A 17,495-nucleotide genomic window follows, 5' to 3' on the forward strand; every position below is an offset into this window, starting at 1 on the left:
GAGCACGTGAGCCATCCCTTTTTGAGTTGTTGCTGTGTCATGTGAGTGGGCAGACTTCACAGGGTAACTCAACCAATGACAATTCTTAGATCTGAATCTCATCCTTACACTGACAGCAGCACAAGGGTTCTGGGGCTATGTTATGGATCTGGTGGTTTTCTCCTAAGCTCTGCAGTCCTGGCAGCGTATCTCCTTATATCCCAGCTCCTGCAGTTGTGCAGTTTGTGATACCCTCTTCTGCCTTAGGAGAAATTTCAAGACACTGTGGTTCTTTTAAATACCTTGAAAAATTCCACTTAAAAGAGCAAAAAAGAGGAAGTTTTCCACACAGCCCAGAAAGTATCTTTAAAATTGAAAACTAATTTAATTTACAATACAGACAAAATACTGTCCACTTTTTCCAAACAAAAGTGGAAATAAAAACAATCCACAATGTATTCAATTGTTACTATTTTTATTATTATTATCGTTGCTCTCACAATTAGAAAACACAGTTAATGTTGCTTCCATGAAGAGAGAGTAATTTGTTCTTTAGATGAATAAACCAAAGCTCTGCTGAGATATTTAATCAAACTCTGTCTGCCTGATGAAACTGGTCCTGAGAGTAAAACAAAACAAAATATGTTGTACATGTTAAAGTCATTAATCTCAGGTGGATTTTAAGTTTCCTGTTCTTTCTCCCCCTCTCCCAAATCTTGTTTTCTGCTCCATCTCCCTTGCAGGGGAGAAAGTCATGCCTGTTATAGCTCCAGTCTGCTCTTGGGAACAAAACTATGGTGTTTCACAACCCCCTGTCTGATGCAGGGAAAGGCAAATCCTTTGTCACAGGGTGAAGGTCTAACCACAATCCATCCCAGGCCTGAATTTTCCTCTTGTTCCCCATATTCCCAAGTACCTCCAGAGCCTCCTCCCAGCACTTTCCTCAAATAGGTAGCCCAGAGCTGGGCAGCACAAGTCTGTCTCACTTGGAGGATGATAATGGTTGTCTACAGGGACCTATTTTCTAGCAGGAAGAGGGATGGTCCCTCAGGGACTCTTTTATCACTTTCCTGACAGACACTTCTAACTGTATTCAGATTGTTTTCTTCTTCCCTCACTCCCCTTCCCCTCAACCAAGGGCTTTTCTAGCTGCATGTGAAATATTGTGGGCTGCCTGCTTTACTATAATTAAGATACTTTCTATTTTTGTAGAATAAAATACACAATCAGATGTGAGTTTTTTATAATGAATGGAATTTGCTACCTTATGGAGAAGCCTAAATGATATAAAATTGGAAGGGGTAAGGATGAGGGGGATTAATCAAAAAAATACGAAGTCAGCCAGATGTATACAGGGTCTAAAACCTCAGATCTGAAAATAGCATTAAGTCCACACTGTTTTATTAAATCATAGATTGGGGTTTTTTTCAAATTAATAAATACTACTAGGCCACCAGCATAATACTCTTCAGGAGAGCTTGGCAGTTTCCATCAGGGGTAATACTGTAAAGCTGTGAAATACTAGTGTTTGTGGGAATAAATCAGATGTATTTTGCCAGCTAGTGTGAACCAACAGTACTGTGCAGTACAACATAGAGCTGGGCCAAATTACATCAGCTGCTGGGATGTGGTAAGACATGTTATAAGAAGGGAGCTACAGCATCACCTGACAAAGACATCCACAGTAATTAAAGCTGTTTTCTGCAGTAGCTGAAGGATCTCAGTGTTTCAGAGCAAAGCCTTGAAAACTGCTTGCTGAAGGCCTGAGAAAGGGAAGGAGGGATGTATTTTCCTTGCAAAGCTGGACATATGTGACAAATGTTCTCCCAAATATCTTTCACACAGCACATGCAACAAAAAATTACAGAATCATGGAATGATTTGGGTTGGAATGGACCCTGAAGATCATCCAGTTCGAACCTTCTGCCATGGGCAGGGACATCTTCCTCCAGACTGCAAAAATAACTTGGCCATTCTGTTTTGGATCCCTGTTGTATTGATAATTGAAGTTGAGAGATGTGACACTTTTCTGGCCTCTCTGCACTTTGCTGCTGATGCAAGGAGTGAAGCCTCAGAGACAGGTTTCAAGGAGAAAGATGTATTAGGAGTGGTTCCACCAGTATGGCTCTGGATTACAGCCACTCCCTTTATTCCTAGTTCTTATTAAAAGGAAAGGGAAGCAGAAAGTACTGTCTACTGCTCACAGAAAAACATTTTCTGAAAAAATCTGGAAATGCCAGGGCATCCAGAGGGACATCACAGAATCACAGAAAGGTTTGGGGTGGAAGGGACTTTAGAAGCTCATAAGACCTTAGAGGTGGTCGACCTTAGAAATTCCACCCCCTGCCATGGGCAGGGACACTTTCCTCTAGACCAGGCTGCTCCAAGCCCTGTCCAACCTGGCCTTGGACACTTCCAGGGATGGGGCAGTCACAGCTTCTCTGGAGAACCCGTGCCAGAGCCTCGCCACCCTCACAGGGAGAAATTTCTTCCTAACATCCTATCTAAACCTTCCTTATCTCAGCTTAAAGCCATCAAACAGATGAGATGGCCCTAGTTTGCTGGATGAAGCAGGCCTGTGTGACAAGGGAGGCTGCAGTTCACCAGACCTTGGCCTGAGCATGATTCTCACCTTAGGAAGGTACATCACCCTGGGCACACTCCTAATGCAGCGTGCAGCTGCTCCAGAGAACAAAAGGGCCCTGAAATTTAGAATTTATGGCAAAAGCAGTGTAACACTGTTAATTCATAGACTGACAGCCTGAGACATGGGCTGGGAACACACAGACTCTTTTGTCAAAGAAGGGAAGGTCAGATGAAGCCCATGATGGATTATCTCGAGAAGCCAGCAGAGATTTTGAACGTGGTTGTCCCAAACTGCAAAACTCCAAACAATTCAGCCATTTCAGAACAACATCTTCAGTAATGGACATCTGTGGCATGAGATGACAAAGTGTGAGTTACCACCATGGCTAAAGTTCTGCTGTGAGTTCCTTTCCCCACCTGATAGACCTGCAGATGCCTAATTGGTTTAGTCACTTCTTTTAATTACAGGTGATGATTTCTTCTGACATGAGAAAGCCAGTCAAGGATCACAGGTCTGACACAGGAGGAGTGAAATGCAGCTGAAAACAGTGTATGTATAGACCATTTCTTCCTTTTTACTAGTTTTTCACCAAGCAGAAAGACTCATGACATCAGTAAGGGAGCAAGAAAAAGTCATTACAGATTGCCATTGAAATGCTCAAATTTTTCTTCAGTCAGAACATCTGTGCCTTGTTGGCATCATCAGAAGCTGGAAATAAACATAAAATTCCTTAAAAGAATGAGAGTAGATGGTTTCTCTATGTATCAAATGAAACCAAATTCTGGCATTGGACAGCAGTGGGATTTGTGCCACCAGCCTGTCTGCATGTCAGCCTAAAGACACCCACCACTCATCACTGCACTGCAGAGATGTTTTAGCCCATCAGCTTTTATGAGGTGATAATAACACAAACCACAGTCAAGCTATGAAAGGTCTTTTTTTGCCTGCTCATAACTGGGGGATGGAAAGAGGCAACAAGACCAAACCCATTACAGCAAAGCAAAATAGCTGAAGAGAACAAAATACCTCTAAGTTTGCTCTTATAGCACATGATGCTTTTCTCTTCCATTTCCCCTGGGCTGCTCACAGACATGTCAGAGGCAGTTGCCCCCTAGGGATTGACTAAGTGGGGAAAAAAAGAGGATTTGGAGAAAGATTGTGGTGTTACTGACATATTTCACCCTAGGAAAGTGACAGAGTCCCTCTACATTTGTGTAGGAGTGATTTTTTTGGCTGCTTACAGCATTTTACATGGGGTTGGGGTGCTCAGGAATACTCTGAAAGACATCAGAAGCTCTGCTGCCTTCTGTTCCTGGAGCAGCATCCTTCTCCAACACCACTTTTCATAACCAGTACACAGGGCTGGATGACCACTAAAAAAACAAAACAAAAAATCTCTCACAAAACCCCAAGCAAACAAACAAAACAAACAAAAACAAAAACCCCAAACAAACAAAACCAAGCAAAACTACAAACAATAACAAACCAAAAAGCAAGTAAGGGAGCCTAGGCTATGGTAAAAACTGCCCTGCACAGCAGCTCCTCTCCATATGCAGGAGCCAGAAGCCAACCACCCATGACATGAGAGGTATGAGCCATGTGTGTTATTAAACTCCTCAGGGGCACTAGGAAATTTTACCAATGATAAAAAAAAACCAGAACAGCAGTGGTGACTCTGCCTTTCTCCCAGTGTTCTGTTTCATTCTCTTGACTGTATCTTGGCTAATTCTGGTCAACATTAAGAGGCTGGGGAGGCAGGGAATAAAGAAACTTATCTATCCCTATGCCAGTGAGTGCCTCAAACCATGTTCTTTTCCCATCCTTGGGATAAAAATCAGAATTGTTTTCCAAGTAGAAGTGTGAAACAATAATCTAACATTTTGCTGTTGCACCAGTAAATTCAGCATTTATTTCATATTATTGTTAATGCTTGCTTATAATAGAAGGATACATTTATGTAGGAAGTAACGTAGATGAAAGCACAAGTTATAAATATTTCTGTATATCTGCATACAAAAGAAAATATGTACAGCCACAGATAGTGGTTCTCTGCTGTGTCAGGGCAGAGCCACGTGAAGGACTGACCCATTCCCATTCCTTCCTGCTGTGAATAGCTGCTGACTTCCACGGATGTGCTCCCTACAACCAGGACTGCTCCACTCTCTGCAGTTTCCCGAGGCTGGACCAATAGTTTTGTGGGGGAAGAAGCCAGTTGCATATTTCCCCAAGGATTTGATGGATCAATGTGGAAAAATGTCAGTGACTAAGGGTGTCACATCCAAAAGGCAAAGAGATAGAGAGCAGGAGCTTGCTTTTTTCTTTACTTTCCCACTGGACTTGGATGTCACTTTGTTATTTTATCCAAAAGGCTCCACTGCTGTTTGTGGACCCCATAAAGTCCTTCTCAGCCTACCCTACTCTCACTGCCTCCAGGGTTCCAGGGGATTTTTTTTCATGGCTGAACTTTGTCCAGCCTGGACAAATCAAGGATATAATTTTTCCTTCAGCAATCAGCTCAAAGTCGCAGACCTGTGTAAAAGAAATATTAAAATTAGTTGTTCATTTCAGGGGATTGACCTGAAATCTTTCCACTTTTTTATCACTCAGAAGGGATGATTCCTTGCTGAACATTAAGTCTTTGGCAACAAAGGCAGTTATTGCTGAAAACTTGCAGCATTTTCCCTTGTGGGATGGTCCTAATGGAGACTCAGCACCTGTGCTAGAAGGCACAGGCAGGTGTGAGCCTTAGTTACTGTCAAACAAATGGTGCTTTTCTTTCCCCCCAGGGAAAGTTTCTACATTTATTTCTCAGAATACAAAGGCACTTGATGGCTGGACATCATTGGCAACCATAGGAAATATTTTGGAAGAAGATCCAATCCCAAATGAAGTTTTGTCTTCTCAGAGAGCATTTTATTGGTGAGGAGAAACATTTGTGGGTTTGTTGCTTTTTGGGAGGTTTTTTTACGTTCTTATTTTTACTGGTGTGATGGTGGTTACTCCTACCATCTCTCTTCAAGTCTGTGTCTTTACAAGATAAACGATGTCTAGTGGAGGAGATGTTTTCTCTGAATAGTGCTGGGGTGCTGCTGCTGTCTTAGCTCCCAGGTGTGCAGAGGAGAGTTTTCATTTGCACACGTATCTCTCGACAGTCCTCTCGCACTTTTTACAGGTCACGTAGCAGCACCAGTGATATTTGCAGTGGCAGCGCTCCACCACTTTGTCCATGTAGGGGTTGTAGCCTCTGCCACAGCACATCAAGTCGCAGCTGTCACTCCCATTGGAAGTCTTGTTGCATTGCCTGGAAGAAGGAAAATGCTGTGAGCAAGTGTAAATTCCAGCTGTGTTTCCCAAACCCCTGCTGTGTGGTGTTGCTGGGCCTGACAGCTCTGCAAGGCACTGGGTGCAGCCAGCACAGCGAGCACCCAGCCAACAGCCCCCTGTGCCTGCAAGGGTGGCAGGGGAAGCCCTGGGCTGCTACGACACCCCAAATAACATTAAACTCCTGTTCTGACTCTCAATTTGGGCCTGGCAGTATCCAGGATGATTGCCTGCTGGCCAGCCTGCTCCCACATGAGCAGACAAGCAAAGCTTTTGGAATACCTCCACAAGAAGAACCAATCGGTGTTCCCAGGCAGGCTCCAAAACTGTCTGAAAGGAGATGGAGGAATGTCACAGAAATATTTTCTGAAAAATCCTTTCATTAGGATCTTTTCTCCTGAGAAGCCGAGAAGCTTCAGCTTCTCCATGTTTTGCTGCTTTGGAATGTGATCTGGAGAATAGTTTACCCAGCATGTGAAATTGTTTTTACTTGATGACCAATGACAGCCGCCTGCGTCGAGGCTGTGAGCAGTGACAAGATTTTATTATCATTCCTTTCTATTCCTTGCTAACCGTCTGATGAAATCCTTTCTTCTATTCTTTTAGTACATTTTAATATACCACTTTCTTTTAATATATAATATATATTATAGAATAATAAACCAGCCTTCTGAAACATGGAGTCAAGGTTCTCACCTCTTCCCTCGTCCTGGGACCCCTGAGAACACCCCCCCAGAGGAAGATGACACCCTAAAGAACAAACACTGGTATTTGTCCACCACTGCCTAATCTGAAAAGGGCAAAGGAGGAACCCTACAGCCAAATAGTGTTTGAACAGTCTCCATGCCAAGGATCCCAGGCTGGGAAGAATCCTGAGCAGGCTGTTACAGGCACTATACAGCACTGATCCTATCAGGAAATCACCATCAATACTAGCAGGGCTGGACTATGCACCTTTATCCCTTTGATTTTCTCCCACCACAGCATGAGCAGCTGGGCAATTGTCCCCAAAACACCTTGAGTCCTGACCCATGACAGGAAGTGTGGCAGGAGCACACAGTAGGGTGACAAGTCACCAAGTACCACACAGACTTTCACGGCTTGTTTTGCTTCTGCTTTTAATTAAAGAAAAACTCAGTGGGATAAATCAGCTATTGTGTTGGGTTCCCTCATTTTTTCTGCTTGCCAGTGAATGGTTTGAGGTTTTCAGAAGCAACTCCTTAATTGAGGACTCTTTCATTGATCCATTGATTACCATTTCACATCTGTCCTCAAAAAACACCTATCCTATTTCCTAAAATACTCCAGTATTCACTAGGCATGAAAGTGCAGCAGGCATTGGATTTTGAATGGGATGAACCATGTCCTAGAGACACCATTTCTCCACAGACTGCAAAGATAACCCAGGATGGAAATGTTCCTCAGATGCTTGTGCTTTTTTGGTGTGTACCCAACACCACAGGGCTGTGAACTTGATGGCCTTTTGAATCTGCTGTAAGAAAGGTGGTTTATTGAGTGGGGTAATTGCTGACAACTCTCCTAAATCTTATTCTGTGCGACTATGTTGTGTCTTTTTGGACAGAAACGCTCTAAGGCTGCTTTGAGGCAGGAAGAGGAGAGAGGAGCAGGAGTAGGACCCTTGAGCTAAGCAAATGTTAATAGATGAAAACAAATCCATGAGAATTACAGGAATTGCTCATGAGGTAATGCTTTAGGAGAAGTTATGGGATTAGTGAAGCACTGAGATTTTGTTCTTGCTCTTCCTTACATTTTTCTGCCTCCTGTTTGTTATTCTGATTCGCATTCCTCTACAAGTTCAGCGTTTAAAGGCCCCCAAACTCACTCTCATTCAGGAGTGTGTGTAAATATTTAAAAACCTTTTAAAGCCTCTACCAAAGCTGAAGTGTGCAGCCACACTGAATGTGTTTGCCCAACGCTGAGCCAAAGGCCTTGTTAGTGCCCCTGTGAACTGGGGCCCCTCCACAAGAAATCTCCAAACGACTCATAAATGTATTAATAAATGCTTCAAGTTTTCAGAGCAAAGGTTCAAATATAGGAGTGTTGACATTGGAAGAGGGGAGGGTATTTGTCAACCTCACTCAGCTTTGCCAGTGGATGGAAATGCTGTTTCCTGGAGGTTCACCTAGGGAGGACGGGGAATCTGCAGAAGCCTGGCAACGGATGCACAGTGCATCCGTGTCACTTCATGCTGGGAGCTCACCAAAGTGGCCAAGAAAAGGAATACAGGTCCACTCTGACTCCAGCTCACCACTGAGCACATTCACTCCCCAAACATACAGAGCACACAGCAGTGATATTTACCCCATTCAAACAGAAAGCAAAACTCTTCTGCCTGCTGTACTGGGACCTGGGATTCTCTCTTTCCCTCCATCCACTCCTGTGGTTTGCCAAAAAAAAAAAAAAAAAAAAAAAAAAAAAATAAAAGAGTGACTCTAGTAGAAGATATGCCTTCCCATATACCTTCCCCATTGCTCACAGTCTGAAACAAAGAAAGGAAAAAAGAAAAATCTGATTAAATAAATCCTCAAACTTCCCTCAGTTTGGTATTAGAAAATGGGGCAATTCAGAATGGGTGGGTTGAATAGCCTAAACAAAGTTTTCACCCCATCATAAACCTACATGGGCTTTTAGAAAAATTTCCTGACAATGCCACTAAGCAGAGATTTTGTTTTCTGTTTTAAAGCATAGGCCTGGATATGAGTTGGATTCATTTTTCATTAAACAAGATGAAGCAGGTGGTCTCTCAGCCAGTGGGGCAAGACAAAGAACTCCAAAGACCAGAGTTTACCCACAGAAGCAGCCCTGAACATCAGATTCAGAGCCTACAGTTGTGATCTCACCAGGCTCCCCACTGATGGGTTAAGTTCAGTCTCATTTGTTTTGGGCCTGGTCCAGCACAATTCCCAACTCAGAGAAATGCCCTCCTCCTGAGCCTTGGAGAGAAAACATGAAGGCAAAGACTGCGTCGTAACACAACGCTGTAACCTCTGGAAGCACTTGGAAGACTGCTGAGAAATTATGCTTCAGCTGCAATCCCAGCCAAAGTTCTGGCTCCAGAACAGGCTTTTCCCATTGTCCCAAGGTCAGCAGTGTTGTCTAGACAAATCCCACTCAATATGCCTGTCCCAAATGTCCCCTTTCCAGCCCTCATTTGCAGAAGCACTGCAATACACCACACAGCCTCCTCAGGGGGGTGGCTCCTCAGCAGAGCTGAAGGACACCCCAGAACTTCTAAGAGTATTGTCCCAGATGGAGAGTAGGGATTTTAATTTTAAAAGGGGGAGATCATAGAATTATTTTGGTTGGAAAAGACCTCTAAGATTGATGAAATCCAATTTAGCAATGTCACACAGCTGCATTGTGAATCCCTGTTTACTCTGTCCCACCAGCAGAGAGAAGGATACATTTCTTTTTTGGTTGCACAGCTGGCACCTGGGATCCAAACTGAGGCCAACTCTGTGCTGTCACCCACAATTATATAATGACACATACATGACATATAATGACAGGGATGAGATTCCTGCTGGAACCTCACTCCATCAGTCCTGTTGATAAGGACTTCTTAGCAAGGATATTAAAAAAGTCATTCTGGGGCACAACAACAGCCTTCCTGGCCAAGTGCACCTCCTGGTGGATGAGGGAGATGCTGTTACGGGAGTAAACATAAATCTAAGCACTTTCTGTAGTCCTTTTTCTCATACACTGCCAGCACCTGGGCTGTTGCATTAGGGATGATAGAAGGGATGTTCCTTCCTTGACATCTCATCCCCTTGGCTGTGTGATTCCCTCAGCCCTTTCTGACCACAGGGAAACCATCTGCCTTCATGAACTCCAGCAGTCCCAAATCCCAGAACAAAGCACTGCTGTGTAATGGTTTTTTTCTCTTTTAAATCAAATTCCTATTTCTTTCTTTGGTGCCCCGTGCTTGTAACGTCAAGTAATGCAGCAGTATGTAAAAGAAAGAAAGAGAAAAATAATTCAAATCCCTCAGGAGATATATAACATAATGGACATTCCTGAAAATACATCAAGGTCACAGCTCCATGTAAGATTTTGAGAGCTGAATCTTATCTACTTTTAAATTGCATTCTCATCCACAAGGAATGACTGGAGACTGACACTAAACAACTGTACGAGAAAGAGTTATCAGCATATGTCAGTGAGGAGATGTCAAGAGAGATCCTGGAATTAGCCTGTATTTTCATTAATGAGAAGCTGAGAGTGAGCTTAAAAATTTGGGGATAATGCTAGGGAGAATGAGGACATTTTGTGACAGTGGATTAAAGTGCAAAGTAAGCAACACACTTTGAGAAAGATCCAGCTAAATGTGGCATGTTTCCAGGGGGGCCATAGGAGCAGTTCAGAAGTAGAAAACAATGAAGGAATTGATTTAGAGAAGTATGTTAAAAGAGGTGTCTTCCCCTCTATAAAAGATTATTGCTACAAGGGGAGAGAAAAAAATTTCTTTATATGCCAAGGAAAGAGGACAAGAAATTATTCATTTTATTTTAGATTATGTTTAGTTAAATTTCAATTAAGAAAAGCCTCACACTGAGGATAGTAAAACCCTGGATCAGGTTGTTCAGGGAAACTGCTTTTAAGACCAGACTAGAGAAATGTCTTCAGTAACAGCCTAGGTGGTGTCAGCTCAATCTTGCTCCTGAAAGGCTCAAGGTCCATGGAAAATCATTCCCAGACCCAATTTTCTCTAACTCAAATGCCATTTGGTTGCAGAGGGACTAAATATATTTAAGAGAGCTAGATTCATTATCCATTGCAATTTTACTGTGTGAAATTATTCTTTTTGCAACTAAATTTATTACTCACAAACCTCTTCAGGAAACTTTATGACCAAATCCAGGTCTCTCAAAGTAGAAAGAATTCAATCTTCCCCACATATTAACTAAGATAACAAAAAAAATGCATAGCTGGCCAGCCTAGTTACTGAAATTGGCAACAGCTGCAAGCATGTTGCCCTGGGAAAAAAGGAATAACACCTAAATAAGGTGGGAGGAACAGAAAGTGAATGTTTTTCTGACTTTCATAAAATCATAAATAGTTTGGGTTGGAAGGAACCTTAAGGGCCATCTAATCCACCTGCCCCCCTGCTATGTACAAGGGCATCTTTAACTAGAGCAGGTTTCCTCCCGTTCTTCTGGGACATTCACAAAAGCATTATTTGCTATTTCTTATTCAGAATTTGTCACATCTCATTAAATAAATGGTAGCCCATCTGATAACTGTTCCAAAACCAACTGTCACTGAACACATTATAACTCACTCAAAGCTCATCTTATCCTGTGCCCTCGCTGACAGAAACTAAAAGAAGCTGTAACAAAAAACAAACATCAAATGCTGTTGTCTACCCATAACTACCACTTTCCCCCATTTTCATATGAGTGCTTCTGCCAAAAAATTTCATTGCCTACATCAACAAAGAATCATGGAGTGGTTTGGGTTGGAAGGGAGCCTTGGAGATGATAGCATCATAGAATACAATCATTAAGGTCAAGAAAACCCTCAAGATCACAAAGTCCAACCCTGGGCTCAACACCACCAAGTCCACTAAACCATATGACAAAAGTGCCATGATCACTCATTTTTTAAACACTTCCAGGGCTGGCAACTTCCCTGGGAAGCCTGTGTCAGTGCTGAATGAATCTATCACTGAAGAAAATCTTTTTAATCTCCCTCAGCACAATCTGAAGCCATTTCCTTGTCCTGTTGCTGGTTTCCTGGGAGAAGAGACCAACCATGGCCTGATTACAATCACCTTTCAGGGATTTGTAGAGTGTGATCATGTCTCCCCTGATAATGCCTGCCCTGAACCTCCTCTTCTCCAGACTCAGCAATGCCAGTACTCAGTCACTCCTTGTATGACACATATTCCAGATCCCTCCAACAGCCCTTCTCTGGACATATTCCAGCACCTCAAAGTCTGCCTTGGAGCCAGGGCAATAACACTAACACAGTACTCAAGGTGCAGCCTCACCAGTGCTTGGTACAGGGGGACAATGTAGTCCAAGATCAGCCTGTTCCAACCCCCATGCCATGAGTAGGGACACTTTCCACTGGCTGTCCCAAGCCCCATCCAGTATGGCCTGGAATATGTCCAGGGATGGGGCAGCCACAACTTCTCTAAACAACCAGTTTCAGGGAACAGCCTCACAGGGTAGAATTTCTTCCCAATATCCCATCTAACCCTGTTCTCTAGCAGCAGGAAGACATTCCCCCTTGTCCAGTCACTCCAGGCTTTTGTCCAAAGTCCCTCTCCAGTTCTCTTGGAGCCCCTAAAGGCACTGGAAGGGGCTTTAAGGTCTCCCCAGAGTCTTCTCTTCCACAGGCTGGACAATCCCCATACACAATACAGAGCGTATTTTTGGGGTAGCAGGAAAGAAGTGGTATCAAGGGCTGCCACTGAACACTGAAAACTGAGCAGCAGATGCATGCTCAGCCAGCTTCATGTATGTTCATACCCAAGAAAGCACAGCAGCCTAAGCCCATTAGCCTATTGTGACTAATATTTTATACTGGAGTAAAGAAAGGGTATGTGAGCAAGGAGCAGCCACCAGAGAGTGGCCACATTCCTTGCCACAGGGAGACAGCTGAGGAGTGGTGACTGATCAACCCAGCCAGGCTGCAGGCACATGGCTTGCTGCAGGCTGATTTCTGCAGCCTTAGAGAGCTCCTTCCCACATTTGGCTTGATTCCAAGACTGCTCTGGGAAAGATCAGTAATAAACAGCTCTGTTATCTCTGCAAGGTTTCAGAGGGGCTGGATGCTTTTGCATGCATGGCAGAATTTCCCTTTCCTTGGATTCATTAGGGAGACTTAAATAGCCTTTGAAACATGACACATTGCACCCTGCTTATAAAGAAGATTAATATTTTTGCTTCTTTTCTCACCAAAGAGATCTCAATTTTATAATCTGACATTATTTTTCATTTACTCAAAGCTGGTAGTGATTTTTTCAGGCAGGAGCAACTGAACTACTTCATTAAAAGATGAAAAAGTGCTTTTGTCCAAGAAATCTCTGAGAAGGGGAATATTTACATTTCTTTCCCAGTGGTTGATTTGTTGTATTGAAAGTTTTACTTGCAGCTTAACAGATCAGCTTATTTAGACTTTTCTCCAGACCATTTTTAATTGGTTATGAAAGTGTGAGGGTGGTACATAAGCAGAGTTTGGCTGGAGTCAGTGTGGCAGTAAGTCTTGCTTGCAGGAGACTTGGATACCAGTTGCAAAAATCAGCTCCTTAATCAGCTTTTCAACACTTCAAAGAGGCCTCAAACCTCAGGTTTGAGTTTAGCCCTGTGACTTTGAAATCTGGACATACCCTGAGCACTTGAAGGCATGCAGATTTCCAAACCATTTCTAAATTTCAACAAGCTAAGAATGTCCAAAGTGTCTTAGAAAGTGTTTCAGGCTTGTTCTGAAGAAGGCTTTGAAATCTATTCAGGAAAGAGCTCTAAAAGGCTTTTGAGTAATCGAGGAATCATTTTCTGAGTGGATTTTCATATGGTTCATCTACAAAGTAATTCCTTTTCCTTCCTGAAAAACACACAATAAGTCTCCATAATATGATCCCCCTCATTAGAGGGATCACCAATTAGATTATCATTTCCACCCATCTGGCAGTGCAGGATTGTTTCCTACAGCATACAGCAAACTCCAACACATCCAAGGTGTTGCAACTTAACCATCAACCTCTGTCCTGTTTCCAGCATGCTATGAGCAAGAACCAGACCTTGGGGAGAGGGAGGAGGAAAAGGACTTTCCCTGGATATGCTGCAAAACTGCTCATTTTTTATCACAAAAATGCATCAATATAAATATTTTAACCAAGGAACAGGAAAAGGCGGTGTTAGTGGCATATTCCACATTTCTGCCTCCTTTGGAGGCAGAAGGCAGGGCTGGAAAATAGTGGAGCTGCCCAGATCAAAGTCTCCTGAGCTGTGGACATAGGGGACTGCACTGTACAGCCCAGGCATGGGCAGACCCCTGTACCCAGAAAAAGACCAGAAAGGTTATGGGAAGGTGGTTGAAGACAGAGTAGACCAAATGAGGGACCACAACAAAAAAACCCAACAACCTTTTTTACTTCATTGGCATGACTGGCCTTAAAAACTAGACTACTTGGAAACAGTGGGATCTACCTTCAGGAAATTTTTATGTACATAAAGATAAAATGTTCAATTGCCTCCAGGACATGACTCATTAAATAAAAACATGTTTGAGTTATTCCCATGTGAGCATTTTTACATCATTCTGAAGCATAAACCACATTTTGCCATGCCTCCTTTCTAACAGCATTCCTTTTGTGCTCCTTCTACCTTATCCTGTAAGTAGACATTATCTCTGCAGCCCTGCAGCAGGCTGGAACAGAGGCACCACATTTAAAATGCATTAGGCACCCTCTTCATGAGAGACAAATTGCAAAGAGAAAAGGGGATCCTTGGGAGGAGGAGACTAGGGAAGATCTCCTCCCTTTCCCTGCTCCCCCCAGGAAGCATAGACCAATCTTCTAACACACTGTGTGTATTTTACATTTATTTCCTCTAGTAATTTAGTTCAGGAAAGGAGTTGCTATGGCTCATATAACACATGCCAATTTTGAAACACCAGGCATCTTCTCAAGAGGCTGCAGATGGACTGTAATGAAAACAAGCCCAATCACACATGACCTTAAAACTTGGCCTGAGTGGTGCCTGAAGCTCAGCACAGGACTATCTCACCCTCCTTCCCTCCCTTGGCCATCACCATCTTGCACATCTGAGAATGAGGAGTATTTTTTGACAAGTTCCTTTTGAAAGTCATCCTCTCCCGCCTTAATATCTTGGTCCTCTAAATCCCCACTCAATCTCACTTCCTGTGGACCCCTGGCTGGCAGGTTCACAATCGTGGCTGTCATCCAGCTCGGGATAAACGGATGCCTGCAACACACATTTTCCTTTCCTCAGAAGGAAAAAAAAAATAATTCAGGACCTTGACATATTTTTCATCCCTAGATGGGATAAAAAGTTTAAATCTGCTGTAAAATAAGATTAGATGAAGAAGTCACACCTCCCTGTCCCTTGAAAGGATTTCAGCGCATGGAAAATGTTTTACTTGGCAAATCTGTAATGAATTCAACTTTGTTTTGACACAACCTCTTCATTTAATGCAACTCCTATAAAACTAATTTTCAAATATTCACCGATTTTTTTCCTTGCAAAACAGAAAGGCAGAACAAAGTGGTCATTTTCAAGGCACAAATATGTCAGAATCCATACAAATCCACAAAAACTTCACTTCCACTAAGATGACATTTTTTTCAGAAACCTGTTTCAATGCATGCTTTTTCCTAGCTATTCATAGTGACTTATAGTCATCTTCACTTGATAATTAATGCTCCACTGCTGAATTGGTGATAAAGGTCAGCCTGGTGCTCCCACCACAAAGCTGTCAGATGTGTGCCATTGTAGAGCAGCCCAGGCATTGATGTCAGAGAATACAGGACATTAACTGTCATAAAGCATCAGGGGACAAAAAAGACAGTCTTGTGTCATTCAGCTGTCTTATCTACTGATCAGTTCCACCAGTTACATGCTGATGCAGAATCACAGAATCATTTAGGCTGCAAAAGCCCTCTAAAGTCATCGAGTCCACAGCACTGCCAAGCCCACCACTAACCCCTGTTCCCCCATTCCCACATGCATATACAGTTTATCTTGTCTGCATCTGGGTCATTTCATTTCAGCAAAACCTTCTCTCCATTGAACCATCATGGTCCAAATACAAGTATGCCCACTACATTAAAAGGAAGGCATCCCAAAACAGACCAGGCACATACTCCTTGCCACTTGCCTGAGCCTCCACTGTGAAATAACAGAAAGAGCAAAGAAGAATTATGAGAACTATCTAAAGAAAGGCAAACCAGCAAGAGACATTGAAATCCAGCCATTGCATTCAGCCAACAAAAATTAGGAAAATTCTGGAAACATACACTTTTTTGGCTGTTGATAGTTCAGCTCTAGAGAGATCAGATGGGTCTGCCCACCTAGAGATGCTCAGATTGTTGAAATGTTGAATTAGTTTGTCTTGGAGGAAACTAAACAGATGGTGGGAAGAGAAAAGCATGTTTGCTGCCTGTGAAAGGGGATAGTATGCTGCCCAGTGGAGGTTGGGCTTGACCATAATGACCTTAAATCCCCAATATTAGTGCAACAAAGAAATTCCTCTGCAGAGTCATAAGCAATACAAACACACCTGGACCTTTAATATGCAGTAGAAGAAAAAAAATATCATCTTTGCCATTTTGGGGTGGCTTTTTTTAAAGGCAATCTAGGAATGCTGGTTCTAACTGGGTTAACATTTGCCTGCTTAGGGGAGCCTTAGAGTAACAACTCTTCTAATCAGCAGTGACTGCACGAAATTACTGAGACTCAACACAGTATAAAGCAGCTGCTTGGTCCTTACAAGTTCTCATGGAGGTAAGCTGCCCAGGGAATTTCAAAATGTATCTTGTGCCTGATTGTGTAAGGGAAAATGTGTCAGCAAGTCCTGTCTTGGCCACAGCCATCATTAACAGGAATTAGTAAACCATATTGTATGTCAGAGATGTGCTTTACCTGCATGTATATGTCACCTCTTTGATTGCCCCTTTTTCATACATGTCCCCCTCTTGCCCTTTCCTCTTTGGGGTCAGAGTACCCACTGCAGAAGTCCTCACCTGTCCTGGGTCCCATGTGACCCCACTTTTTCATTCTTCATGCAGAAATCGGGTGAGCTCTGCAGGTAAATCAGCTCTGTCTCTTTGACTGGCCTGATATCAATATCCTTTGGCACGAGGTATTTGCGTGTGCCCATGGGCCGGTGAACAACCTTGGTGGCAGATAAATATTTGGTTTTGAGGTCCAATGCAATGTCTCGCAGTTCTTGAAGGCCTTTCCAACAGGTCTTGATAGAGCATGACCCAGAAACTCCATGGCACTTACATTTCATTTCAAGAGAGGCTTTCAAGACCTGCAAAAAGGAATGCAGGAGTTAGGAAATGCCCTTCTCTTGCAGCCAAACATCCCACAAGCTTGCTAATGAAGGAACTTCCTTAGCAGAAGCTGCTGTATAAAAGTTCTCATTTCTGCACAGGCAGTCTAGAGTGGCTCTTTGAAAGCAAATGAGATCCTACAGCTCTTTGGTGATCACTATCAGTCCAGGGTCCCCACTTTCACAAGGGCTCATTTGCAGCCAGAAGACAGAAGAGTATTTTGAATTTTGATTAGATATCTATATTAGGCATTTCCACCTTCTAAATTCCTAAGGAGATTAATATCAAAACATTCCATAAATAGATAATTAACATCAATTTTAACCTCCAGCAGCTTTGGCCTTTGGTAAGAGAGATGTCATGGCTTTGTGGAATTCAGTGCACTCTCACCCTGCCTTTCTGCTGGGGTGAGAGTGCACTGAATTCCACAAAGTGCAAAAATAGCCTTTTACTTTGATTCTGCAGTATTCTCATTTCAGTGGGGCACGGCAGGATGCTGCCAGGAAGGGCTGAATGCACCAGCCATGGCAACGCAATGTCCCAAACAAAAATGTGCCCTTT

At 43.0% G+C, this 17,495-nt stretch overlaps 1 protein-coding gene across 3 annotated transcripts in view; it reads right to left on the reverse strand.

The window, feature by feature from the left end:
* Window positions 1-437: 437 nt before the first annotated feature.
* WNT11 (Wnt family member 11) overlaps window positions 438-17,495 on the reverse strand; it is a 32,542-nt gene continuing 15,484 nt past the window's right edge. For 2 of the 3 annotated variants that reach the window (XM_030235027.2, XM_030235028.2), the window contains exons 5-6: window positions 16,620-16,912; window positions 438-5,867 (exon numbers count right to left, since the gene is read on the reverse strand). In XM_030235027.2, coding sequence (XP_030090887.2) covers window positions 5,693-5,867; window positions 16,620-16,912 — 468 coding nt within the window. In that variant the 3' untranslated portion in view covers window positions 438-5,692. Of the gene's footprint in view, window positions 5,868-8,209; window positions 8,286-16,619; window positions 16,913-17,495 lie in introns of all 3 variants that reach the window. The other variant, XM_050979408.1, reaches the window with a different exon arrangement.

The sequence above is a fragment of the Serinus canaria genome, chromosome 1 (genome assembly GCF_022539315.1).
Source record: "Serinus canaria isolate serCan28SL12 chromosome 1, serCan2020, whole genome shotgun sequence".
Taxonomy (NCBI): Eukaryota; Metazoa; Chordata; class Aves; order Passeriformes; family Fringillidae; genus Serinus; species Serinus canaria.